Source organism: Vanrija albida (assembly GCF_041260175.1).
Source record: "Vanrija albida strain AlHP1 chromosome Unknown contig_6, whole genome shotgun sequence".
Classification (NCBI taxonomy): Eukaryota; Fungi; Basidiomycota; class Tremellomycetes; order Trichosporonales; family Trichosporonaceae; genus Vanrija; species Vanrija albida.
The window spans coordinates 134870-160493 of record NW_027191425.1 but is presented as its reverse complement, the minus strand read 5'-3'; the positions used below and the strand labels follow the sequence as shown (position 1 = coordinate 160493).

Here is a 25624-nt window from a genome sequence, read left to right as displayed (position 1 = left end):
TGGGCGGGGGGTGCGGGGCGGGGGGTGCAAGGGCGGGTTGGGTGCGTGTTGACGATTGCGCTGCGTCTGCAAAGTCAGTTGTTGTCTACCCACCACCCAGGAATGGACGCCAACGCCAACGCCAGCGCTACCGACGCGACGACCGACACGGCGGAGTGGACGGCCGACTGGGCGTGGCACAGACGCAGCAGATCGAGGTGGGCGTGGGCTTGGCGTCGCTGACATACAGCGACAGCGGCTCAAGCAGCACCGAGTCGACGAGCACCGACACCAGTAGCAGCAGCGCCGCGGGCGAGAGCTCGTCGTCGAACAGCGCTGGCGGAGGGGCAGCGCCGTCGCCCAGCCCACCCCCTCAGTGGACCGAGACCGACCCGCACACCGCGCCGACGACCACAGCACCTCTCAGCACGGCGCGCTACACGGTCTACGTGCCCGTCAGCCACTCGACGACCTCGCCTGCGCCGCACCCGACCGGCGCGGCGCCTCCCCCAGGGCCAGCGACCACGGCCAGACCACCCGCCGCGCCAGCTAGTGTAGGCGCCAGCGGCGGGGGGCTCAACACCGCCGCGCTAGCCGGCGGGATCGCGGGCGGCGCCGTCGCGCTGGCCCTCGCGCTCATCCTCCTCGTCCTGGCTGTGCGCCGCCGCCGCGCACCCCAGCCAAGCGCCGAGGCCGACGCAGAGCCGGGAAGCAGCGCCGAAGAGCACAAGTATGAGGATCCGGCGAGCCAGCGCGACGACTTTTCTCCCCCGCCGCTCGGCGCGCGCGTGCTCCCCATCAGCCCGCCGCGCGCGCTGTCGCCTCCCCGCGCTGCGAGCCCGCCTGCACTGCCGACGCACTTCTCCCCGCCGCGCCAGCTCAGCCCACCGCCGCGCCAGCTCAGCCCGCCACCCCGCGCGCTCTCCCCACCCCGAGCCCTCCCGCCCGGCGCCGCGCCGCCGACGTGGCCCCCGCCTGCGCCGGCCCTCTCAGACGAGGGGCACGAGGGTGCAGGGGGCCGCGCGACGCCCGAGAGCCCGCTCGCGCACCGCGCGCTCCTGTCCACGCGCAGCGCGGCGTCGCCGGTTGCGCGTCTCGGCCGCCGCCCCGCGACGGCGCCGGGGCGCGTGCTCCCCCTCCCGAGCCCTCCGCCGACCGGCCCGCTCCCCCTCCCACCTGGGCCGCGCCCCGCGCGCCCAGCCACCGCGCCGACGGGAGGCCGCGCGCCGGCGTTCGGGTACTCGTCCGCGGCGCTCTCGCCCGCCTCGGTGGCGCTGTCGCTCTCGTCGCGCGCGTCGGCCGCGTCGCCGCTCAGCGTGGCGGCGACTTTGCGCGCGCCGTCTCCTCTCGGCGCTGTGTCACCGCTCAGCACGGCAACGACCCTCCCGGCCTCGCCGCCGAGCGTGGCGCTGCACGTCGACCCGCCCGCTAGCCCCGAGCTCCCGGCCGTGTTTAACCCGAGCTGGCGCAACTCGGACCTCACGGCCATCTCGCAGTGGCTTGACGAGAGGTTGTAGTAGATGGGCGCTGGATGCATCGCGTATACCTGCTGTGCTTGGGGTGTGGTGGTGATCACTAGGCCTAGGGTGTTGGTGGTACGCGCTTGGGCAGGAGACGGGGATGGGGGTGGGTGCTGGCCAGGTGGCCGCGGCTCCATGAGTATCTGTGAATAAGATCGCTGCGGCGACCGTGGCGCGACGACGGCAGCGCCAACCAGGAAAGCGCACCGGCCACTTTAGCCATTGGCACCACGCAAACCATCATGGCGCGCCAACGGAGCTCGCGTGGCTCGACACCGGCCGTGCCGGCAAAAGTCGAGGAGACGAAGTGGCGCACCGCCCACCGTGAATCCTCAAGGAGGGGTCGCGAGCTGGGCGCATCCTTACGACCTGCTAGGCCGGCATTAGCTAGGAGGGGACTATGAGAGCCTGATGAGCAGTGAGTGTAGACGGCCGTGGGCAAAGGCAGCGTCAGCACGCCGCGAGCAGGAGGCAGGAGGCAACGGCGATCTGGGCGATGATTGTCTCCGCTCGGCGTCTTTCCTCGGCGTCTCTTGTCCTCCACTCTGCCGCCTTTGACCCCCGACACCTTAGGCAAGTAGACCTGCAGCACGACCCATCGGCCCAGGTGCTTGCTCCAGCGACGCTGAAGGCAGGGTGTCGGTGCTGCGAGTGCAGGCCGGCGGGGTGGGCCGGCCCGGCCCGGAGATATCCGACAGTGGCGGCCAACTTGGTGAAATCTCAACTGCCGCTCTTTTGTGCTCTCTAGCTTATCAGCAGCACGCGGGCGTTTGCACCATGCCCCTCCCTCCCCCCTTGTGCATCCTCCCCCAGACAATGGAATAGTTCACCTGCATCAAGTCCCCATGCCGCGCCCGTGTCGCCGCCTGTGTCGCAGCCGCCGCTGAGTGCAGGATGGCTTGTTGCTCATCCACCGCGCTCGATTCCACTAACCTAATATCCCGCGGGCACGCCGCTGGGCGATCAGCAGAGCCTGCCACTTGGGGACATTGGGACCGATACGCTCGAATGGCAACAAACGTACGCCCCAAGCCGTCTCGTAGCTCCTGTTACCACCACGCTCAAATATTTACTTGCAGAAAGACGGCGCTCGCCCAGCCAGCGGGGCCAAAAATCAGAAAAATGTGCCACACGCGCCTCCTCCACTCTGGCGTCGAGTCGACGCGGCCTGCCCCAAGCCGAGTACGAGCGGACACGTCAAGCAAGGCACGGAGGAGGATGGGGGCGTGACAGCCGGGAGCGAGGTTGGCCGCCGACACCGCGTCTCGGCGGCCGGGCGAAGCCAGTGGGGCGGGGCGAGGCGAGAACCGACATGGGGCCATCCCGCTCCGGATGGCCGCGCTTGCGCAATCCCACCCTTTGGCCCACTTGATCTTCCCTTTCGCCCACTCGTGCCTTGCTCGACGGGGTGTGTGTCGTTATCAGTCGTGGGGGACGATCTGGGGGCACAGATGGCCCGGCTGCCGGATTGTCGCCGACCCACCCTCTCTGCCGGCGGAGCGCTCCAGCAACAAATGCATGCTGCGAACAAAATGGGCGGGAGCTCGATCCATAGGGTTGTGAGCAGATGACAAATTTGCAGCACTAGAGGTGGACGGATGCTGCCGCGGCGATGGCTCGACAGTCGACGGCCGCACGCACCCCAGACACGCCCCGACGTCGCGTCACCTCGTTGGTGCGGCGCTTGTGTATGCACAGACGCGAGCCATCTCCGCGCCATTTTCCAGGCTGCGCCCTCGGACCCACTCTCGCGCTTTGGAGTGATTGGCGCAGCGTTTTGGGGCAGCAGGGAGCGAGGCGAGTGACTCGGCGTGGGGGAGCTGAGCCAGGCAGACGGATGATGACGTCTTGGCTGGCACAGCATCGTCTGTCTGACCGTACGAGCGTGCTTGGTAACGGTGTGGGTGACGGTGTGGTTGGGCAGAATCCGAGTCGACGCACTGCTGGGGGGACAGGCCCCCGTCTATAAAGATCGGTCCGCGCGTCGTATTGTCCCCTCAACCACTCTTCACTTCACCTCGCCACTGCCCTCCCCGGCACGGCACTCGCTCCAACACCAATCCAACAGCACTTCGCTCAAGCCACCCAACCCCGCACTAGCACTTCAAGTGAGTACAGACTCCTGCAGACCCCTTTCGCGACGCTGACCCTGTCGTCTCAGGACATGCCGCCCACCCGCTCTGTCCCTACGGAGGGTGTCCCCGCCAACCCCATTGTGGCCACGGTTCGCAAGTTCAAGGCCCTGAAGGCGGCCAAGGACGCGCTCAAGGCTGCCGAGACCAAGGACGCGCTCAAGGCTCCCAAGACCAAGGGCAAGCCCTAGGTTGCCAAGACCAAGGGCGAGCCCAAGGTTGCCGAGACCAAGGACGAGCCCAAGGTTGCCGAGACCAAGGACGAGGTCAAGGTTGCCGACACCAAGGACGAGGCCAAGGTTGCCGAGACCAAGGACCATGAGGAGCCTGTGGGGATCACTACCGGCGACGGCGCCGTCGGCGCTGGTGTGTCTGCCTCCGGCCCCTCGCTCGACAACATCAACGACACCCCTGCCACCGGCTTCCCCTTCGTCAACATCAACGGCACCCCTGTCACCGGCCTCACCCTGTTCCACAACAACGGCACGTCTGTCACCGGCGCCTCCCTTGGCAGCACCAACGGCACCTCGGTCACCGCTGGCCCCGTCGTCCCCATCACCCAGCAGCCCACGACCACTGCCTCGCACAGCACTGTCCAGCCGGCCATGCCTAACTCTTCCTACTCTTTCACCTCTCCTTTCACCAAGGACACCATGAACGCTTGTCGCACTCACGGTCTTTACCCCACCAACGAGAGCATCCAGGTCCAGATGCGTAATTGCAAGTACGCGAAGTTCACCCTCGAAGAGGGCCCCTCGATTGTCCTCACTATCGGGAACAGCGTCCTCTTCATCTACAACCACGACGATGCCATCCCTCACCACCCCACCATCCCAGGTGTCCCTAACGTCCCCGGCAACTTCAACAACACCCAGGCCATTGCCGGTCTCATGCACAAGCTCATCGCCAACGTCAAGGTTGTCGGTGTTACTGGCCGTGCCACCGAATGGCACTGCGACGCCCTCCGTCGCTTTGAGTTCACTGCCCCCACGGTCCACCTCCTCTCAAAGTTTGTCAACCTTGGCTATTATGAGGACACGAGCGGTATCCAGATGGGCAAGGGTCACTGCGTCGTGCACAGCGCGGCGTACCGCACCCCTGACGAGGAGGCATGGTTCGTCAGCCACCCCCAGCCCACCGCCACGCAGTACACCATCCTGCTCGGTCTCGACTCTCCCACGCTCGTTGACAACGTCTATCGGCTCGGAGGTGCCCGCCGCCTCGGCGACCGCGCGAAGAAGGTCACGATCGTTTTCTACGGCCAGTGTGCGTTTCACGGGGGCATGACCCGCCCGCAGTATGAGCATCTCGTCTATGCGATGCTCCAGGTGCTCGACCACCTTGGGACGTACACCGTGTGCAACTCGCACATTCGCAACTACACCATCGTCGGCATTGAGCACCTCGTCAAGGTGTTCACGTTCTGCGCTCAGCGTCTCCACGACATCTACACCACGCACCCGAACGGCATCAATGGCCTCGCTGACTTCTGGAACACGCGCGTGCCCGGTACCGCTGTCACCGAGAGTGTCATGTGGGACGAGGTCTTCTCCGAGAGTGCAGCCGCCTGGTTTATGGGTCGTCTCACCGGCCTCCTTCACAAGGTGTCGGCGAACACCCCCGCATACACCACCCAGACGCTCGCCAATTACCAGGCTCGTCTCTCGCCCAAGATGCGCCACGACCTCTTCCGCCGTTTCAACGACTACTAAGAGGGGCGGTCTTGGAGTCGGTGCCACGCCAAAGGTAGCAGTGGTGAAGAGGGAGTTGAGGTAATGCGAGGCACACACAGTCCACCATCCCCTTGTTAAGTAAATCCGTAGTCTCATCATCCCCAGCGTGCCGAGAATCCAGCTGTGACATAGAAGGGGGGGAGGGGCGAGGAGAGAACAAGTGGAAAGCAGCAGATCGCCGCTCGTCACATTCCTTCCTGTTCCTTTGATGCCCTATGTCGCGAGAAAGATTCAAGTAGCAGCAGAAGCACCATGCATATGTTCATACCTACCCTATTGCACAAAACGGTGGGGTGTAGAGACCAGGCTAAGAGTAGCACCGAGGAACGTCTTCTCGGCGGTGGACTCACATCCCCTCGCCCCGTTTGGCATCCAGCGGCGCCCAATCCACTTCAACCGCTCGCAATGAGTTGTGAGGATATCAGGTACTGAAAGTGGACACCTGCCATGCACAGAGGTGTGCTGAGGTGCTCGTGCCGAAGGCTGAAGACGGCGCGTGTTTTTGTTTGATTTACGCTTATTTTTTAACCAGAGCGCGGGTTCGATTCTGGGTGGGTCCCAGGCGAGAGCCACCTATCTCACCTCTCCCTTGCACCAAACTGTGCGTCCCACCATTTTTACTCCTTCTGCAGTAAGGAGGGAGGCCACGGTATTGCCCCCACTACCGGTTCGTTCGGCGTCGTGAGGCAGCGTGGAGGCATCTCCCGATCAGCTCTACTCAACTTTCATGGGCGGATGACGCCGGTCCGCCATGCGTCGAGCGGGACCCCACGGGTCAGCTCCCACACCTCACCCTCGTTCAACCTCGCGCTCGGAATTGACCAAACAAAGGGCCTGTGCACCGCGAAGATGCGTTCGCCGTCGCCAAATGCCTCGGAGTCTCCGCTAACGCCGGGCAAGGAGACGGCGTGGCGACGAAACGCGGAAGCGGTGTGGCGACCCGTCACTTCGCCCTCTATGGGCGCTGTGGTGGTTCGTACTCGTCGTCATACTCGCACTGGGAGCGAGCAGTCATCCAGATTTCCAGCGACAGGTTGAACAATCAGTCAACACTCATCCTGCTCTTGCACCCACCAACACTCCACCCAACCACCCAACCACCCAACCACCATCCCAACCACCCACCAACCCGCGACCCCACCATGCCCGCCACCAAGATCGAGTACTACCAGCACGCGCCGGCTCGCGACCACTACATCCCGGCTGCGTTCTTCTCGCACCCCACCGAGGGCTCCTACCCTCACATCGCCACGGCGATCCTGGACTACCTCTGGGACGCACCCGACGGTATGAGTGGTCTCGCGCCCCTCCGTGGCACCAACAAGGCCTTCCGCGAGGCCATCGACTCCATCCTGTTCAAGAACGCCGAGATCATTGGGCGCGACACTGAGGCTCGCAGCATGGGCGACTTCACGATTCGCGCTGTCAATGGGCCGCACCTCCGCCTCTGCGTCAGTTCCTGCCCCTCGGAACTCGCCAACCACAGCCTCATTCACGAGTCGTTCAACAAGTACACCAAGCTGGTCGACATCAAGGGCACCTTTCCTGATCCCAAGCTCATTACGTGGCACTCCGCCATTCCGACTCTCAGCGCCGAGTACTTCAACATCCCTGTCGCGCGCTACGCCTCGGACCTTGTCCTCCACTCTGCGATCGGTGGCGTCGGTAGCGACAAGCGTATTGTGGAGATCAACTGGTTCGACAAGAAGGACTTCGACCTCTGGCCGGTCAACGCCTTCGATCAGCCCTTTCCCAAGGCCATCACCTTTGTCATCAACTTCCACCTCACGGTGACCAACATGGCACTCCGCCCTTTCGGGATGAGGACACGGACCCCCGGCCTTCCGCCCCTCAGCGATGGTCGTCTTGCCGCCATTACCTTCATCATCAAGTTTCAGCCCTTGCCCACCGACGGCTCGGTGCCCCCGGTCTACGGTGCCATCGCTCTGAGCATGGCCCGCCGCCTGGTTGACCTGCTCGCCACATTCATTGCCCCGAACGTGTACGTTGCCGGCCGCAAGTTTACCATCGTCGGCCTGCAGCCCCTTGAAGACCACTGCTGCGTGACCACTGCTCGCATGTCGGGCTGGCCTTCGAGTCCCCTGTCCAACATCGCCTTTGCCACCACTACCTGGGACCAGCTTGCCGTCGCTAAGTCGGTCGTGCGGGCGGGGCGTCTTAGGGGACTCCGCCTTCTCAAGAGCTTGGTCTCTCCCAAGATCTCCCTCCTGGGCCATCAAGAGTACTTCGAGAAGGTGGGGCCCGAGGAGTATGCCCTCGAGATGTCTGGCGCCACCGAGCCCTTCACTCACGAGGACACGGTCATGCGCACCAAGGATGGTCAGTGGGTCATCGGTGGTATCGTGGCCAACTAGTTCACGGTTGTCTCGGCGCTACATCGACACGGCTCGTCTGCCGCTCGTCTGCCCATGATAGATAAGAGACGCAATCCTTGAGCATCAGTCTATACACTTCTACGTACATACAGAAAATGCAATTACATTTTGCGACACGGAACTGGGCGATTAGAGGAGGCAAGGAAGAGCCCCAAGTTTGGCTCTCGCTCCGCTTGCCGCTGCCGCTGCCACTCCATAGCATTGTCATTGTTCTCACAGTATCTGTTTGCACTTTTGTTCTCCGCGTTCGAGATGAGGAGTTTGGTCTCTGGGACGAAGCGCCTCACTTCTGGCAGTGTGTTGCGGCCGGTCCCGACCTCTAACTGGGACTTCCAGCCTCCCACTCACATTGGCGTGTCGGTCCTGTTCGTATGGCTGTAGAGATTAAACGTCGAGCAAGGCCGGCGGGTACGTGCCGTTGCCGGTGCAGGGACGAGGCCTGTCTCACTTGCACATTGGGGCGATGAGACCACCACCCAGCCGATGCCCGACGAGCCCGGAGCAAGGGGGCATGAGAAAAACGAAAGAGTGAGCGCCTCCCTTATGTGCAGAGGACAAGGAGTCGGAGGCAAGAAGCGAGGTGCCGCCGCTGGAGCCAGCCACAGTGGAGGATTGGCAGTGTGGCGCTGGGTGGAGGAGGAGGGACCGTTTTGGCTCCGGTGGCGGTCGCCGGCCGACAGCCGCCCACGGCACTGCGCTCCGCAAGGGTCGTGTTTGTGCAGCACACAATGCTGGGTGGTTCGCAAGGTCAAGGCGTGACGGGCGGCGGCGAGTGGGTGGGTGACTCGACTCGCCCCCGCCCCACGCGCACCGCACCGCTCCCACGCGCCGTGCACCCCGGCTTGGCCCATGTTGCACTCTGCTCGCTGCATCCTTTCAACGCTTAAAGCCCAACCACTAACGACTTGCTTCCAACCACCCACCACGCCCCTCCCCACCTTCTCAAGCCACCACCACTGTTCTACCCAAGATGCCCGACGCCGCCGCCCGCGCCCACCGCGCCGCCCGCGCCGCCGGGAACGTCACCGCCGCGCTCGCCATCCTTGTCTACCTCATTGGCTACTGGGTTTCCGAGTACCTTTACAAGCTTTACGTCAACGGCAACCCTGTCGTCGTCTTTGCCTATTCGGTTGCCACCCACCTCGTGCCCCAGGTGGCGGACCTCATCGTCGGCCTCGGTGTCCTCGTGGGCACGATGACTGTGCTTGTCCTGTTCGAACTTGGGTTTTATCTTCCACCGCTCGACAGGGAGGGGATTGAGGTCCTCCGTCGCTCTCTAGGGAACATTTTGCTCGTCCACACATTGCCGTTCAACGGTGGGCCCGAGCGCAGCAAACTCCGCGACTTGGTTGGCGGCTATTGGTCTGAGCGTCCCCGCGATCGCAAGCCCCGTACGGCCGCCACCGGCGGACGTGAACGCGGGCGCATCCGCTGGCGCAGCAGCGACGAGCCTATTCGCGCACTGCAATTCGCACTCAAAATTGTCATCCAGGCCCCCTACGGTGTTTTCTTCCACGTCCTCCGCTACGCTTTCCTCGCTTGGCTCGTGGGCGCCGGCATCATCCCGCTCGAGAGTGTCCCTCGTGCTTGGATTCATCCTCCCGCTATCCGCGCCAATGCCCCCAAGTCGTACCCCAACAGTCGTGACGCCCACGGCCGCTTCCCACCCGATTTTGACGTGCTCAGCGTCCCCCGCATTTTTGAAGCCATTATCCAGGCTCTTCCCGATCGCAAGGACCGCAGCAGCCTCATCCTCGTGTCCAAAGACATGCGCCGACTTCATGACCTTGTCTTTCCTCGTCCTATCATCCTGGCATCCGACACCGACAACATGCTCATCTGTCAGCGGAACTATGTCAACAAGATTTTCATCGAGGCGCCGTGGAAGCTCGTGCTCGAGGAGGAGAGTGGCTTCGACATCTTCCGCCGCAACTTGTCCCAGGCCAGGATCCTTGACATCCAGGGCACTCTCACCAACCAGCTCAAGGAGAAGGAGGTGTGCCTTCGAGACGACTGTGTGGTCCGCTACGTCCTCGACAACTTCTCCTTGTCGGACAACTACGTCTTCCAGGCCAGTCGCAAGGAAGTTTTCTTCTTCCACCTCATTGAGCCGCTCGACGTCAAGCCCACCTGGTTCTCCATTGGCCAGGTGATCTCGGCACCCGACGTTGTCATCAACGTCGTCTTCAGCCCAGGCATCGAGCCCGCGCTTCCACCTCAGGAGGACGATGTTGGCGCCGAGGAGGACGATGCTGGTCCCGAGGACATCGCCGCCCATGTCAACGTCAACGGCAACCAGCTTGTTAACGGTTTTCTCGTCTCCATGCTTGCCCCCTCAGTCAAGAACGTGACCATCTTCGTCCGTGAGCTCGGCTTCAAGCCTCACCGCCAGGCTCCCAACGGCGGCTACCCCTGCTTCAACGCCATCTTTTCGTTTGTCGCCCTCAACCGTGCCCCCGGCCGCACCTTCACTTTCGTCAACTACCAGACTGAGAAGAACTGGGACTGGTTCTGCGCGGCCCAGCCCTGCTCCGACGCCGAGCTCCAGCAGATCCTGAAGGACGCTGTCAAGGACATCGCCACCGACCTGACGGAGTGCGACCGCCACGCGATGTCGCCCGAGGAGATCGAGACCCTCGGGCACCATGGCCTCCACTTCATCACCAAGGACGAGTGGAAGGCTGAGCTCGGCGAGTACGACTTCCGTATCGCTGCGGTCCTGTAACCGCAGCGCGCGTGGCTGCGACGCTGTGCACTCGACCCTAAGGGTCGCCTGCAACTAGCCACCTTCCCCATGCTCTGATGCACCATTAGACATTCTCAGTAGCTCCGTACCGTCAAACAATTGTAGTATAACCATGCAGTCATTCACCACTCACCACAAGCGCACGGCATTGCAGTGGAGCGGCGGTGGATCGGCAGTGTGGCGCCACCCCCCATTATGCCCCCGTTGTTGTGGTGCCTCCATCGGCGGCGGCGGTGCCGGCGCACTCGCCTCCAGGGGTGCCAATCTCCAAACACACAACTGACATGGCGCCTGGACGCGTGCGCGTGCGGGATGCTCGTCGCCGCTCTCGCTTTGTGCCCAGTTGATCCCGCGCTTGGACTGGTCCTTCGCGTGCCGTCCACGCTGTATTTACATTCCAACCCACTTCTCTTCTTCTCTTCTCTTCACCACGCCACCACCCCACCTCGACGCCAACCTGCCCCCATAACCACCTTTCCAACCCCTTGCTCCAAGCCACCTCGTCAAGCTTCGCTTCTGTGCCATGCCCGACGGCGACGGCAGTGCGGCGGGCGCCGAGCCGTTCGACGTCTTCGACACCGTTGCCTGTTGGCTCGCCAACGTCTGCGACACCTGCGCCTACGTGGCCTGGTGTGTCCAGTTTGCGGCCCTCTACCTCCTCCTCATTTTCCTCAAGCTTACCCTGTCCGTCATCATTGGGTTCCTCATCTTTTTCCTCGTCGACGCCAGCACCGACTTCTACTTCTTCGGCCGCGTCCTGGGCTTTGACTACGTTTTCCGTTCGCCGGAAAATGCCCCGCCCGATCCTGCAACCCTGCCTTTCATCTTGGTTTCGCTTCTCATCATCCTGGCCACCCTGCTTTCTGTCGCTTACAAGCAGCGGCAGGCGACCATCCCGCCCGCCACCGAGCGCATTGAGCTCATTCACCGCGAACCCATCCTGGTTGTGGCTTCTTCGGCGATAGAACCCACTGCGGCTCCCCACATCTGGAGCACTATCATCAAGTACGCAGACCCCGAGACTCGGGCCGAGCTCCGTGCAACGTCCAGCGACCTCCGCGACCTGCACGACGTCCTCTTGTTCTCTCCCGTCTTTACGACTCCTGTCGTCCTGGAGTCCTCCGCACGCCACTTCAAGTTCCACATTCTCCAAGACCGACTCAAGAAGCTCAACTTTGGAAAGCAGAAGTGGAAGCACCTTTTTCCCGCAGTCAACACCGACAGTCGCCGCTTCCATGACTTGGTGTCTCGCTTCTCGACCGTCCTCAATGTCGCAAGCGTTATCACTATTCAAGGCCGGCTCGACCCTCGCCTGCGCACTCTGTGGCCTTCCCCCCACACGGTCCCAGAGTTTAGCATCGTCCGCTACGCCCTTGACGCTTTCGACAACCCCCGCAACTATGTCTTTACTGCCCACGAACAGGAAGTTTACTTTCTCTCCCTGCTCAAGCAAGGCGACGTCATTCCAACGTGGTTCACAATCGGCAAGCAGCTCACGGCCCCCAAGGTTGTCTTCAACATCAACTTCAACCCCAATCTCAACTTCAAGGTGCAAGCCGTCGACATTGAGATGCCTCGATTGGCTCCAACCGTCCAGGAGGTGACTTTCATCTTCCGCTCGAAGCCGTCCACTGTTGCCGCCCCACACTGTGTGCTCCCGACATCTACCACCCCTCCTGCAGCTCCGACCTCCACGTCTGGAGTGTTTGCTGTGCACAAGGAGTGTGAGCTTGTCCCCGTTTCCCTCATCACCTGCTTCGCGGCGGTAGTCTTCCTCGTCCAGAAGTACCGCACTCTCGACCGCGTGTTCAACTTTGTGGCTCTCGGTGAAGGCGACACGACGTTCTTCGACCTCAATGTCCTCAACCTGCCCACCAAGGCCCAGTCTGTCACCCAGATGCAAAACGACTTCAAGCGTCACGTCAAGGGGGCGGTCATTTTCAACCTGATTCTTCACGGGCTGTCATCGAGAGAGGCCTTTGATCAAGCCAACCAGCTGGGCCACCAGCATCTCAACTTCATGACCATGGAGCAGTTCAAGACCCGTGTTGGCAAGTACCAGTTCCGCGTCGCCGCCGTCAAGTAAGAGCGGGTATGGGCTGGGTGTGCCTGTGTGCAGGCTCTGCCTCCCTTCTCTCGGGTGGCGTAGTAGACTCGATCGTGTAACGTGGAATGAACGTAGCTCTTCCAAAACTGTACGCGTTCTGGAACCTAAGACTGATAGGGCGACAGACGGTGCAGAGCGCTGTGAGGCTCACCTGTTGGGGATACCGCAGTCTCGGCGCTGCAGCCTCGGGGGCGTCGGGCTTCAGAGTCCGCGCGCACAAGCACCTCCTCGCTCCAAGCCCTCTGAAACTCGGGATTCTCGAGCCCAGATCGCTTCCGGGTGTCAAATTTCTACCGCCCCACCGACGCCACCCTCTCGCACCACTTCGCACCATCCTCCAACCAACCATTCGTCGACATCCAAGGCCACTTAGCTCAGCTGGTTAGAGCGCATGCTTAACAACCCCGATAGCGTTACGCATGAGGTCGGCGGTTCGATCCCGCCAGAGGTCACAGGCGCTTCTCTTCGCTAGTATATCGGTTAGTATAACCGCCTCTCACTCGAGAGACGGAGAAATCATCGCGGTAGAGCAGGGTTCGACTCCCTGGCGGAGAATGCCACACACAGCCTGGTTATATCAGTCGGTAGATAGTTTGACTCTTACTACTAAGACATCAAAATGTCATGGGTTCGAGCCCCATACTAGGCTTAATCTTTTGGTCCGGTGGGATGAGGAGGAGGAGGAGGAGGGAGATGGAGGATGGAGGAGGGAGGTGGTGGACGCGGGTGAAATTTTTGGTGGCGCAAAGTGGAGGCGGGGTATGGAGTGTGGCGCTTCCCCACCCCCAGTCCATTTGCGGGGAAGGCGTCATGCTTGGCACAGGGGTGTCAGCGATACGGCACAACAATGCATAGATGGTGCATGGCGTGGAATGACCGAGGATGTGACTGCCAGAAGGCATGACAAGCATTCTGAGGCTCACCCCGGTTCTGACGCCGTGCGCCACAACGCTGTGCTGGACTCGCGCTGCTGTTCACATTGTGTCTCTACAACCTCCAAAAGCACACCCCTCGCTCCAAACGCGCCGCTCATCACTCCGTCCTCTCCTGCATCCACCACCCTCTCCTCGCCCTCACCCATCGTCAGCATGCAGCTCGACCACGAAGCCTACCCGCACCTCTTCGACCGCATCTTCGATCACTTCGTCGCGACCGCCGAGCGTGCCGACATGGTCGCCCTGCGTGCCACGTGCAAGGACGTTCAGACGCGCATCGATCGCAAGCTATTCGAGCACGTCGTCGTGTCTCTCACCCACAGCGGCATAAGCATCCGCACGCCCGCCGGCGGGCCCGGTACCGTCGCCCTCATCTCCCCTGGCAAGTCCAAGGCGGAGGCCAAGAGGCTACTCGCTGCCCAGGAGCTGTTCCGCCATGCGCGCATTGTCGACGTCCACGAATTCATACCCACCCGCTATGCCCGTCTGTTTCAGACGCAGAAGCCGGAGGTCGACGTCCTCCGCATCTTCATTACCGGACGTGGACACGAGGGCTGGACATACCCCGCGCAGAAACTCGTCGTGTTCCACGACCTCACGGTGCCAGAGAACATCAGGCACGACTGGCTCCAGATCCCTATGACCCCCGAGGTGCGCAGCCTGGTCATCAACGTCACCTGTGACCACCGTCTTGACCCCCGCGTGCGTCAGCATGCCGGATACGATCTCCTCCCCCTGCGCGACGCCGTGGCCGACGTTGTCGTCGTTATCAGGCGGAGCGGAGCCGCTGCGCCTGTCTTCAAGTCAAGCCCCTCGGACCAGCATCGTGTATTGCACTCCATCCTTTACTTTGTTGCCTACAACACTACCGACTCGCGCACGATCACCATTGTCGGCATGGAAGCCGTCAACTGGCGCTGGTTCGGTGCCACGCGCCCGACGTGGAGTGGGAGCTCCCTCGCCAGCTACCGCTTCCAAATCCAGACTCTTGCAGACGCCCACAAGATGATCGCCCTCGGGCTCTCTGCTTCGAGCTGCACCCCACTCGGCTCGCGTCTCAAGTTCATGACGCTGGAGGAGTACTTGGCGGAGGTTGGCGCCGAGGAGTTTGCAATCAACACGGCGCACGGGGGCCAGGCAGTACGCTCTGCTCAACCATAGCCATAGCCTGATGTATGTGCGTCCTTTCTGTGACTGTGAGGTGTCAAGTCCATCATTGTTTCGCTCGCCCCGTGCGAATCTGTCGTGTGACACCGGCAACAAACTCGCCCTATGCTCGTCCCTCGTCCCCACGACGTTAAATACCAGTCACTCCATCACCGACTGTCTCTCTCCAATCTTTCTTCCCTTGCTCATCCTCACCCAACATGTGGATCGATAGCCAGTACTACCCCGATATCTTCGACCGTATCGTTGATTACGCCGACACCCCCACTCTTGTGGCCCTCCGCGGAACGTGCAAGACGGTGCGCGCGCGCATCGACCCCTACAACTTCAAGCACCCAATCGTCTCTCTCAACGGCCGAGGCGTCACTGTCCACGCCCGCGCTGGTCCTCCTGGTATTCTCCTCCCTGGCTCCCGTCAATTCTGCGACGACTTTGGGAACGTAATCGCCGATCCCGCCAGCGGGGAGCAGGCCCTGCGCATTCTGAAGCATGCCCGCGTTGTCGACGTCTACGGACACATGTGCAGTCGCTACCGCAAGTGGTTTGACATACACCAGCCTACTGTCGGTGTCCTCCGCACCTTCCAAGCCCGAGCACAGCTGGTCGGTTGGGACTACGGCGCACACAAGCTCGTGGTCTTCCGCTCCCTCTTGGAACAGCGTGATATCGTGCGCGACTGGCTCCTGATCACCCCAAACCCCAACCTTCGTACCCTTGTTCTCAACATCACCTACGACCCGCGCCTCAACCCCTGCTTTCCACCCAACTCGCGGTACCGCACTCAGTATCCTCTGAAGAGCGTGCTCGAGATTGTCATCATCATCAAGCAGACCATGGCAGGCGGGGCCCGACTCCGGTCAACTGGTGGCACCGACCGGTCTCTGCTACTGCACTCGGTGATTATCTTTGCTGCCATACACATCAACGCCACTCGCAAGATCACTATCGTCGGCATGGAGCTCGTAGACTGGCGCTGGTTTGGTGCCACACGCCCGATTTCACCTGAAAACATCCTCTCCAACTGCCGTAAAATGATTCAACGGACTGCAGACGACAACCTCCCGCTTCCTCCACCTTATGGATCTCCGTTCAATGGACCTCCGTTCCAGGCGGCCCAGTACGATTCGCTTCTCAAGTTCATGACTCTCAGAGAGTACCGCCGGACTGTGGGGCCGACGGAGTTTGGGATCAACACCAGGGTTTGAGTCTGGCAACGGCATGTAGCGAGCCCATTCTGCTCTTCCATAGCAGTTCTTCAGCGTGATGCATGTGCATTTTCCTGTAGCTGTCACGCTGCGAGGCCATCGTTGTGCCGCTCGCCCCGTTCGACACCCAGCGCCAACATGCCCGCTTCTCGCACCCCCCGCGACATACAAATACGCGTTACACAGCCCCAACTGGTCTCTCTACTCTTTCCTCCCACCACTCCCACCAACATGTGGCTCGACAGCAAGCACTTCCCACACCTCTTCGACCTCATCATCGACCACGCCGACCACGACGCGATGATGGTACTGCGCGGGACCTGCAAGAGGGCGTGCGCACGCGTGGATGCCCGCCTGTTCAAGAACGTTACTGTCACCTTCAACAACCGAGCCGCTACTTTCCGCACGAGCGCTGGAGCTCCTGGTGTCGTCCTCCCCTACGAGGTCCTTTCCGACAGTGGCAGAGACAGGGACCTGCTCATCACCGATCCCGCCACCGACCCGGCGGCAAACGCAGTCCTCAGCCATGCCCGCATCGTCGATATCCACATTTCCAAGGACTGCGAATACCTTTACTGGGCAGACACCGATCCGTCCAGTGTTAAGGTCCTCCGCATCTTTCATACTGGAGACCAACCCCATCGCGTTGGCGGGGGATTCATGGCGCCCAAGCTCGTCGTCTTCTGCGACCTCGTGCAGCAGCCTGACATCGTGCGCGACTGGCTCCGGATCTCGGCAACTTCTGGGATGACTGCCCTGGTGTTGAACGTCACCTACGACCCTCGCCTATGCCCATGCGTTGAGTACCGCTGGTACGAAATCCCTTCCCTTGACGACTACGTGACCGAACTTGTCATAGTGTTCGGGCGAACCACCGCCGGTGCGACTCCATCCTCACAACCCGCCTGGCACTGCGAGCGTGCATTGTACTCGGTACTTGAATTTGTTGTTTTCAACACCAACGCGACTCGCAAGATCACCATCGTCGGCATGGACCTTGTCGACCGCGAATGGGTGTTCATGTCGTCGCCCGCCGAGACCAGAGTCATCGACCACTTTCGGAACCATCTGAGACAGGGCTGTGCAGCCATGCAGAGCCGCAAACCCGAGGTCACTCGTGACACCTCTCTCGTCAAGTTCAAGACTCTCGAGGAGTATGCCGCGGAGGTGGGCGCCGAGGAGTTTGCCGTCAACACGGCTCGTTGAGTGCTGGGGAGGGGGAGGGAGGAGGGGGCACGCCCTGTTCATCCATGACGATTAGCCAAATGCATCTGCATTGTCCTGCTCGGGTAATTGAGCCCACACCCTCGCCCAGTCCTCCCAGCCCACTCAACTACCCAACTAGTCCTGGATCTGGACCTTGATGGCACCCTGCGTTGGGTCGGCAGCGACATGGAAGGCCTCGACTGCGTCCTTGAGCGCAAAGCGGTGAGTGACGAGCGGCTTGAGGTTGACCAGACCACCAGCGACGATGCGAATGGCCTTGGGGTACTGGTTGGCGTAGCGGTACTGGAACTGGAGGTCGATCTCGTTGGCCGAGCAGTAGCCGAAGGGGTACGACTGCTCTGAGGGGCCGACGCCGATGACGAAGACCTTGCCGCCGAACGCCACGGACTGGGGTCAGCTGCGGCGTGCGGGGGCGCACTTACGAAGATGGCAGCGCGGATCGAGCTCTCGAAGCCGGTGCACTCGAGGGCTACGCGGGGTTGGATGCCGAGCGCCGTCTTGATCGCCTCGGCATTGTCCTCTGGTGTGCTGTCGCGTGAGAGCTGGATCGTCTGGACGGTGGGGACGAGCTTCTTGGCGAACTCGAGGCGCGAGGGGATGAGGTCGGTGATGGCGATGGGCGTGCAGCCTGACGCGTGGGCGGCGAGGAGGGTAACGAGACCAATGGGCCCGGCGCCACTGACCCGTCAGCAGTGTCACCACCGGCCACTCACCAAATGACGACAGGGTCACCGAGGCGAGCACCGGCGCGCTCAAGCCCCGCGAGCGCGACCGCCAGCGGCTCGACGACCGAGCCCTCCTCGAACGACAGGTTGTCCGGCAGGCGGTGGAGCCACGCGGCAGGGTGGGCGTGGAAGCGGGTCAAGGTGCCGTGGTAGGGCGGGGTGGAGAAAAAGACGACGCGCGGGCACGCGTTGTACCGTCCAGTGCGGCACGGGTCACAGCTCGCAAGGGAGCATGGCACGCCAGCCTCGATGGCGACGCGGTCGCCGACCTTGAACTCGGTGACGCCCTCGCCGACCTCGATGATCTCGCCGGCCGACTCGTGCCCAGCGCCGCACTCGTCGCGCACCCACATCGTCGGACCGATGTGCCCGTGCTTCCAGAAGTGCACGTCCGAGCCGCAGATGCCGGTCGCGCGGACGTGCACGACGCACTCGCCGGCGCCGGCGCGCGGCAGCGGCTTGTTGGTCATGTTGACCTCGTGCTTCTCGTTGTAGAAGCAGGCGAGGTTGGCCGCGGGGTCGTCGAGCTCGGGCGCGCCGGCCGAGAGTAGCTTGAAGGCCGGGTCCTTGAGCACGCGCTTGGGGTCGTAGTGCGCCTCGTAGGCGGAGGGGGCGGGGGCGGCGACGACTGTCATGGCGTGGGTGTGGGCTTTCGGGATGGGGAGGGACGACGGGCACCCCGGCATCAGCATAAGTACCCTCGTCGACGGTGCGAGGAGGAGGCAGCGGGTGGTCGCCCGCTCGACAAAGATGCGGCGGGCCTGCCCCCCGCCGGTCTGACTTGCCGAGCGCGGCTCCGGGGCACATCCGGGGCCTAGATGGTGCTCCCCATGGCCTATGGTAACGTGCATGCTACTCTGAAGGCAGTGAGTGCATGCACTGTACACGCCGACTCCCCAGACATGCCCGTCAGCGGGCCGACCGGCCGCCCGGCCGCTCGGTCGTGGCGGGGCCTAGAGCGGGTGTGGGGTCCGCCGTTCAACCGCCGGCGGCCCCTCCTCCTCTCCAAGTTCTCCACAGCAACTCACTGCTCTCTACATCCTCTGCAACCCGCCTCGCGAAGTGTATATGAGAGCGGGGTGTGGACGGAGATAGGCCCCACACGACCCCACACGCCACAGCAACATGTTCACAGACAAGCTCGAGGGCAAATGGGCCAACTGGTTCATCACGGCCTGGTGAGTGCGGGCCGCCGACCGTGCTGACGCGCAGCGCCGGCTCCTCCTTCCTGTAAGCGACCCTAACATGCCTCCCCTGACCGCAGACTGTTCGGCTACGACCAGGGCGTGATGGGCGGCCTGTTGACCGGCGACGCGTGGGTCGCGCAGTTCCCCGAGATCAGTGGGTACGGGCGCTGGTGGCACGCTGACGAGAGACACAAACAAGGGCGCGAACGGGTCGGCGTCGCTGCAGGGCACCGTCGTGGCAATCTACGAGATCGGGTGCCTCGCGGGCTCGCTGCTGGCCTTCGCGATCGGCGACTACCTCGGCCGGCGGCGCATGATCATGCTCGGCTCGCTCATCCTCATTGTCGGCGCGGCGCTCCAGACTGCCGCGTACGGCATCCCGCAGCTCATCGTGGGCCGCATCGTCGCGGGCATCGGCAACGGCATCAACACGTCGACCGTGCCCCTGTGGCACAGCGAGACGACGCGCGCGCACAACCGCGGGCGCGCGGTCGCCACCGAGCTGGCCATCAACACGTTCGGCACGGTGCGTAGCCCTCCCGAACCGAGCTGACCCCAGATGTCGTCGTACTGGATCGACTACGGCTTCTCGTTTGTCAAGAACCAGTCCCAGTTCCGCGCGCCGCTCGGCTTCCAGATGGTGTTCGCCATCGTCACCCTCGTCCTCATCCAGTGGTGCCCCGAGTCACCGCGCTGGCTCCTCTCGCGCGGCAAGGAGGCCGAGGCGCAGGCCGTGCTCCGCCAGCTGTCGGTCGAGCCGCCCGCGTACCGCGATGCGGTCGTCGACGCAGAGTTTAAGCAGATCGTCGAGTGGATCAACGAGGAGAAGGCGGCGCTCGTGCGCGACGGCAAGCCGATTTCCCAGTTCCGCGCCTGCTTCACAAACGGCAAGGACCGCTACTTCCACCGCCTCGTCCTGGGCATGGGCAGCCAGTTCATGCAGCAGCTGTGCGGCATCAACGCGATCGCGTACTGTGAGCCCGCCTCCTCGGAAGCCGCTGACCCCAGACTCGGCCGTCATCTTCGAGCAGTCGGTCGGGCTCGCGCGCAACACGGCGCTCCTCCTCGCCGGCGGCAACGGCATCGTCAACCACCTGGCCTCGATCCCGCCCATCTTCATCATCGACCGCATCGGCCGGCGCAAGCTCATGATCTGGTCGGTCGCGGGCCAGGCCGTGTGCATGGCGCTCATGGCGGGCGGGACGAGCACGACGGCGTATGGGCCGGGCATCGTGGCCACGACGGGCATCTTCTTCTTCTCCTTCTTCTTCGCGTCGGGCCTGCTCTCCGTCCCGTGGCTGTACCCCACTGAGATTGCCCCGCTCCCCATCCGGACGTGCTCGGCGGCGCTCGGCTCGGCCTCCAACTGGATCGTGAGTGGCCCCGCTGTGCGCCAGCTGACGGCCAGTGGAACTTTGTCGTGGTGGAGATCACGCCCATCTCGCTCCACTCGATCGGGTACAAGACGTACATCTACTTTGCCATCTTCAACGCCCTCTTCATCCCGCTCATCTACTTCTTCTACCCCGAGACGCGCCAGCTCTCGCTCGAGAACGTCGACCTGCTCTTCACCGGGCCCAAGGTGCTCCTCCACCTTCCAGAGGAGCTGCGCGTCCCCGAGCCCCTGGTGAGTGTGACCGTAGTGGGCGGAGCTGAGGCCATGGAGGCGACACCGCAGTCCGACGTCGAAACCAAGGGAGATGGCAGGTCCGACTTTGTGCACGCCGAGTTCAAGTGAGCAAGATGCCCCAGTGCTTGCCACGGTTGCGCGAGACAGGAGAAGAAGTTCAGAGGACATCGGGGCCTTCGGCCGACGCAAACGAGGCGGCTGGCTGTTCAGCGCCGATGGGTCGAAGTGAGCCGCGAACGGACGAAGAAGCAAACTCAAAGCGGATGGAGTTGTAAGCGAGTATGCAAAGTGTTGGTTGGCTGAGCGGCGCGCGACCTCTGCAGAACATGACAGGATTCCAGGACAACCCGGGAGACACTGACATTCGTGGGCGACCACAACCTCAGTCCAACCCATACCCTTACATCTAGAGATACAACAACCACGCCTACCTAGTACCCGCCCCCACCATTCCACATCATCGCGAGTGTGTCGAGATCCGCCATGGGCAGCATGGACGGCGTGATGCCCGCGCCGCCCTCGGCATCGCCCGACCACGCGGGCAGGTGTATCAGGTCGGCCCAGTTGGCGCCGACGTGTGCGTCGGGCTGGAGGACGTCGACAATCTGGAGGTATCGCACGGCGAGCGGCTCGGTCGCCTGCATCCGCTCGAGCACCTGGCGCGCCTTGGCGACCGCCGCCCGCCAGGTGTCTGCTTGTGGGCTGGCAGTATCGGTGTGGAGCGCGATGAGGGGGAGGAAAGACGCGGGGAAGATGTAGTGCCTGGTGTGAGCGGTGCCGGGCGGGGACACTTACAGGCCGTACCAGTTCTCGAAGCGCGTGCTGGTCGTGTCGGCCGAGAAGAACTCGTGGATGCTGTTGATCGTGGCCTGGGCGTTCTCGAGGCACAGCTGCGCCGACTGCAGTTCTGCGGGGTTGTCGTTGTTCGCCAGCGCGGCGAGTGGCTTGGCAGTCAGCGCGCGCTGGAGGAAGGCGCGCCGGTGGATGATGATGCGCAGGTTGCAGTACCGCCAGAAGAGCTTCTGCCGCGCGAGGTGGAAGAAGCGGGACGGATGGGGCTGGGGCGAGTGCTTCATCCAGTCTGCCAGCCCGTCGTACCACTGGTCGAGCTGCGAGTCGAGGAACAGGGCTTCGTTCGGCGCCGGCGGAGGGGACGCGATCGTCTTGGAGTAGAGGGGCGTGCCGACGAGCAAGAAGTCGGACTGGAGCCGCAGGTTGGTGTAGATTGTCGGCTCTTCGACCGGCACTGGTGGGCCCGACACGCCGGGGAGAAAGGACGCGTCGTGCACGTTGTTGAGCATGTTGACGTCGGCCTCGGCCACCGACATCATCTGGGGTCAGCTCCGGCTGCTGGAGGCACTCACGATCGGCCGGCCGTAGGTGATGCTCGTGCCCGCGTCGAGGATCCACAGCATCCACCACACGCGACGGCGCTGCTCGCGCTCGAACGGTGAGATGTTCCAGTACGGCAGCTCGCGGTGCAGCCCGAGGCCGATGGCCATGCGGCCCGCGAGCCCGAGGTACGCGTACGACGTGTTTGGCTTGTTGAGCTTTTGCGCGAGGGCAGCCAGCAGGCAGAAGCCTTGCACGAGGGTGAGGCTGCCCGACTCGAGCTGCTCGACCGTCACGGCGTTGAGGGCGTGCTCCATAAAGTACCGGATGACGGCGTCGGGCTGGCTCGCGCACAGCGCGCCGTGCGCGAGCACGACGTTGAGCAGCAGCTGCCACCTGATGTCAGCGCGCGTCGACTCGAAAACTCACTGGGCCCGGGGCGGCTGCGAGATGAGCTGGCTCCACTGCGCGCGGAACGTGGCCTGGTGCACGATCGGGTACTGGAGGTGGTACTGGGCAAAGTAGGCGTCGATGAAGAGCTCGAGCTGGGGCGCGGCCGGGGTCCACCCCTCGATCGGGCCGTCCCCGCGCGCGCCCTGCGGGATGCGCACCCCGCCGGCGCATATCCTCAGGATGTGCAGGAGCGTTGCGCTCGACGCGAAGCCTGGGGTCAGTGGCCTCCGTGGGGGGACACTCACCGAGGTAGCCCTCCCCCTCGGGATCGGTGCTGAGCGACGCCGTGCCGTCCATCTGCAGGCTGGGCTGGTATCGTTCGTTCCACTCGTAGCCCTCGGCCGAGACGGGGTTGCGCTCGAGCACGTCGTACGGCCCGACGCTGTCCACCGCGGGGTGGGCGTCCGAGCCGGCGAGGCTGAAGCCCGGCGAGAAGCCTGTGCTGGACGTCGCGCGGCGGGCGGTACCTAGCCGCGTGCCGAAGCGGGACGTCGCGGCGTGTGGGGACACCGAGGTGGCCGTGAGGTTGCGCAGGGGCGATGGTTGCGTTTCCGCCCCGACATTGATGGACGAGCCCACGGCCACGGGACGCGGCGGTGCGGTCGCGCTAGCATCAGGCTCGACGGACCCGTCAATGAACCCCAGTGGGAAGGGGGTGTCGCCGCCGAGGTCGACAGGCGCCGAGGTATCGGTGAAAGAGAGGTCCTCGGGACGCGACGACGTGCTTGTCGGCTCAGAGCTCCCCTCCGCCCCGACACTCTTCATGCGCTCAGCCTCAGAGTCGGGGTCGACCCCCGGCGCGTGCACGCTCAACATGCGGCGGAGCTGGTCGACCTGGGCCTGGAGGTCTGTGACAAACCTGGGGTCAGCGGACCAGCGCTGCGCAGCGGCTCACTCCTTGGTCGGGCGGACAGGCAGCTGCGAGTAGATGCACTCCTTTGCGTAGCGTGCGCAGATGGAGCACGGTTGCCGGCGGTCACACTGCTGTCAGTGGCGGCCACGCGCCCGCTCCCACCTTGCGCTTGAGGCGATAGCACTCGACACACGACTGCTTGAGCGGCGTGGCTGCGGACCCCCGCGGGGTGCCCTCGGTGCGGCGGCGGTTCGGTGGCATCTGGTGTGGTGGTGTAGTGAGCGATGGAGAGAGCGGCCGACATTGTCGTCGAGCGGGTGGAGCGGAAAAGCGAGCGGGCGGCCGTCCGCCCGACGGTGTTTGGCGGGACGTGGCCCGCTCGCCAAAACTCGGGACGGGTATATGAGCAGCGGCGGCATGCATGCAGGCCAAGCCCACGCACGCAGCATGACCGTCTCTACCGCCCCCTCTACCGCCCCCGGCGTCGACACCTCGCTCGACTACAAGGGCAAGATCGCCTTCGTCAGCGGCGGCGGCCGCGGCATCGGGCTGGCCATCACGCGCGCGCTCGCGGCCGTCGGCGCGACCGTCATCATCACCTGGGTGTCGCAGGACCCGGCGGCAGAGGTGAAGAAGATCACGGCCGAGACGGGGGCTCGCGTCGTCGCGTACCGCTGCGCCGCGGAGAAGAGCGCCGACGTCGACGCGGTGGTCGAGCGCGCCGCCGCCGAGGTGGGCGAGGTCGACCTCGTCGTTGCCAACGCCGGCGTGTGCCTCTGGCGCGACACGATCGACATCACCGACGACGACCTGCGCTGGATCATGGAGACCAACCTCTTCGGCCCGATCTACCTCGCGCGCGCGTTCGCCCGCCACTGGCTCGGCCTGCCTGCCAGCGTTGACCCCAAGGCGAGGGGCGAGCGCCCGGCCAAGCGGAACCTGAACAAGAAGATCCTGTGCATCTCGAGCATCTCGGCCCTAGTCAACATGACGCCGCAGGTGCAGATGTCGTACAATGCGTCCAAGGCTGGCGTGACCATGGCTTGCAAGGTGGGTTGGGGAGGAGGGGGGAGGAGGGAGGAGGGAGGCAGGGAGGGAACTGACGCCACGCAGTCGCTGGCCGGTGAGTGGGCCCCCTACGGCATCACGGTCAACACCATCTCGCCCGGATACGTCAAGACGGACATGACGATGCACCCTCCCCCCGGAGAGGGCGCGGCGTGGGTCAAGAAGTGGGGCGACATGACCCCCGTCGACCGCTTCGCCGAGCCGAGCGAGATTGGCGACCTCGTCGTCCTGCTCGGGTCGGGCCGCGCGTCGAGCTTCCTGACGGGACACGACATTGTCATTGACGGGGGTTACACTACATACTAGACATGCATGGGGTTGTGGGTTGAGTGGTGCGTAGGGGTAGGGTCGTACATTGGGCGACGTGTGTCGGCGGTGGCGGCTGGGGTCTCGGACTCTTCCAAGAATGGGCCGAAGCTGGGGTGCTCGGGGCGCGCCCATCCCGGCGTAGCGAGGGCGAGGCGGGCTCGGCGCTGCCGCGGCGTCTCGGGGCTCGTGGACGGGTCAAGCGCAGGCTCGGGCTGGTGCTCATCCCTCTCGGTGAGTCCGCGCATCGTGGTTTAGGAGCGGGGGTTAGGTGCTTGAGTGGCGACGGGGTCGGGCTTATGAGCTGCTGGCACCAGCAACGGCGAACACAACACCGTCGCCATGGCGGCGACAATGGCCGCGGTCTGACACGTCGCAGGGCGACAGGTCAGAGGAAGCGGGCTCCGAGGTGAGCTGCACGACGAGCTCGGAGTCAACGTCAGTGCTCCTCCACGTCACGGCGCGGCGGTCATCTGCGTAGCCGAGCGCTCTGGCTGCAGATGGAAGCTTCGAGCGCGAGTCGAGGTCGCCGACGGAGACGGCGGTCGGCACCCCCGCTGCCCGCCAGGAGGCCAGAAACACACCATGATCAGGGGAGCCGAGGACGCCGGGGCATAGTGTGTATCTCGACGAGGGGAGCTTGAACGACAAGCTCAAGGAATGCTGCTATTATCGTCGCCGCTCCCGCTGCTGTCGGCGCTGCCTGCTGCGGTTGTTGCTGACGATCGCACCAAACGTCATACCGGCCAAATGTGCACTCATGGCCAACCCATGCCGGCATGTCGCATCCTAATTAAGCCCACTTAGCTGCCTCACCTCCTCTGCTCACCTGCCTCGAACGCTGCTCACTCGCTAACTGCACTTGTTGTGCACTTGCTGCACCTGTTTCAGCGTTTACCATTTCGGGGTACTACCAGGTGACG

The 25624-nt window shown here is 63.4% G+C and overlaps 12 protein-coding genes and 3 non-coding genes across 15 annotated transcripts; 13 read left to right on the top strand and 2 right to left on the bottom strand.

The window, feature by feature from the left end:
- Positions 1 to 102: 102 nt before the first annotated feature.
- Q8F55_007424 (uncharacterized protein) lies at positions 103 to 1496 on the top strand (the record flags this gene model as incomplete). Its single annotated transcript, XM_069355854.1, has 2 exons — positions 103 to 197; positions 230 to 1496. The coding sequence occupies 2 exons, from the start codon at positions 103 to 105 to the stop codon at positions 1494 to 1496; spliced, it is 1362 nt and encodes a 453-aa protein (XP_069205695.1).
- A 2167-nt stretch (positions 1497 to 3663) lies between these two features.
- Positions 3664 to 5343, top strand: Q8F55_007423 (uncharacterized protein; the record flags this gene model as incomplete). Its single annotated transcript, XM_069355853.1, has 2 exons — positions 3664 to 3723; positions 3823 to 5343. 2 exons carry the CDS (start codon positions 3664 to 3666, stop codon positions 5341 to 5343), a joined length of 1581 nt encoding a protein of 526 aa, XP_069205694.1.
- Positions 5344 to 6506: 1163 nt separating this feature from the next.
- On the top strand, positions 6507 to 7739 carry Q8F55_007422 (uncharacterized protein; the record flags this gene model as incomplete). The annotated part of the gene is made up of 1 exon (XM_069355852.1): positions 6507 to 7739. One exon carries the CDS (start codon positions 6507 to 6509, stop codon positions 7737 to 7739), a length of 1233 nt encoding a protein of 410 aa, XP_069205693.1.
- A 991-nt stretch (positions 7740 to 8730) lies between these two features.
- On the top strand, positions 8731 to 10485 carry Q8F55_007421 (uncharacterized protein; the record flags this gene model as incomplete). The annotated part of the gene is made up of 1 exon (XM_069355851.1): positions 8731 to 10485. One exon carries the CDS (start codon positions 8731 to 8733, stop codon positions 10483 to 10485), a length of 1755 nt encoding a protein of 584 aa, XP_069205692.1.
- Positions 10486 to 11029: 544 nt separating this feature from the next.
- Positions 11030 to 12592, top strand: Q8F55_007420 (uncharacterized protein; the record flags this gene model as incomplete). The annotated part of the gene is made up of 1 exon (XM_069355850.1): positions 11030 to 12592. The coding sequence occupies one exon, from the start codon at positions 11030 to 11032 to the stop codon at positions 12590 to 12592; it is 1563 nt and encodes a 520-aa protein (XP_069205691.1).
- Positions 12593 to 12976: 384 nt separating this feature from the next.
- Q8F55_007419 lies at positions 12977 to 13065 on the top strand. The gene has a single exon. It is a non-coding gene; the product is annotated as a tRNA-Val (tRNA).
- A 10-nt stretch (positions 13066 to 13075) lies between these two features.
- On the top strand, positions 13076 to 13168 carry Q8F55_007418. Its single transcript has one exon. It is a non-coding gene; the product is annotated as a tRNA-Glu (tRNA).
- An 11-nt stretch (positions 13169 to 13179) lies between these two features.
- On the top strand, positions 13180 to 13262 carry Q8F55_007417. Its single transcript has one exon. It is a non-coding gene; the product is annotated as a tRNA-Lys (tRNA).
- Positions 13263 to 13701: 439 nt separating this feature from the next.
- Positions 13702 to 14709, top strand: Q8F55_007416 (uncharacterized protein; the record flags this gene model as incomplete). Its single annotated transcript, XM_069355849.1, has 1 exon — positions 13702 to 14709. The coding sequence occupies one exon, from the start codon at positions 13702 to 13704 to the stop codon at positions 14707 to 14709; it is 1008 nt and encodes a 335-aa protein (XP_069205690.1).
- A 206-nt stretch (positions 14710 to 14915) lies between these two features.
- Positions 14916 to 15920, top strand: Q8F55_007415 (uncharacterized protein; the record flags this gene model as incomplete). Its single annotated transcript, XM_069355848.1, has 1 exon — positions 14916 to 15920. The coding sequence occupies one exon, from the start codon at positions 14916 to 14918 to the stop codon at positions 15918 to 15920; it is 1005 nt and encodes a 334-aa protein (XP_069205689.1).
- A 231-nt stretch (positions 15921 to 16151) lies between these two features.
- Q8F55_007414 (uncharacterized protein) lies at positions 16152 to 17126 on the top strand (the record flags this gene model as incomplete). The annotated part of the gene is made up of 1 exon (XM_069355847.1): positions 16152 to 17126. The coding sequence occupies one exon, from the start codon at positions 16152 to 16154 to the stop codon at positions 17124 to 17126; it is 975 nt and encodes a 324-aa protein (XP_069205688.1).
- Positions 17127 to 17261: 135 nt separating this feature from the next.
- Q8F55_007413 (uncharacterized protein) lies at positions 17262 to 18507 on the bottom strand (the record flags this gene model as incomplete). Its single annotated transcript, XM_069355846.1, has 3 exons — positions 17262 to 17513; positions 17570 to 17825; positions 17861 to 18507. 3 exons carry the CDS (start codon positions 18505 to 18507, stop codon positions 17262 to 17264), a joined length of 1155 nt encoding a protein of 384 aa, XP_069205687.1.
- Positions 18508 to 18997: 490 nt separating this feature from the next.
- Q8F55_007412 (uncharacterized protein) lies at positions 18998 to 20797 on the top strand (the record flags this gene model as incomplete). Its single annotated transcript, XM_069355845.1, has 8 exons — positions 18998 to 19050; positions 19085 to 19102; positions 19137 to 19213; positions 19248 to 19585; positions 19619 to 20033; positions 20068 to 20432; positions 20468 to 20686; positions 20738 to 20797. 8 exons carry the CDS (start codon positions 18998 to 19000, stop codon positions 20795 to 20797), a joined length of 1545 nt encoding a protein of 514 aa, XP_069205686.1.
- A 323-nt stretch (positions 20798 to 21120) lies between these two features.
- Positions 21121 to 23588, bottom strand: Q8F55_007411 (uncharacterized protein; the record flags this gene model as incomplete). Its single annotated transcript, XM_069355844.1, has 7 exons — positions 21121 to 21451; positions 21485 to 22020; positions 22054 to 22417; positions 22451 to 22685; positions 22720 to 23333; positions 23370 to 23455; positions 23490 to 23588. 7 exons carry the CDS (start codon positions 23586 to 23588, stop codon positions 21121 to 21123), a joined length of 2265 nt encoding a protein of 754 aa, XP_069205685.1.
- Positions 23589 to 23774: 186 nt separating this feature from the next.
- On the top strand, positions 23775 to 24701 carry Q8F55_007410 (uncharacterized protein; the record flags this gene model as incomplete). Its single annotated transcript, XM_069355843.1, has 2 exons — positions 23775 to 24377; positions 24441 to 24701. 2 exons carry the CDS (start codon positions 23775 to 23777, stop codon positions 24699 to 24701), a joined length of 864 nt encoding a protein of 287 aa, XP_069205684.1.
- Between the last annotated feature and the right edge of the window lie 923 nt (positions 24702 to 25624).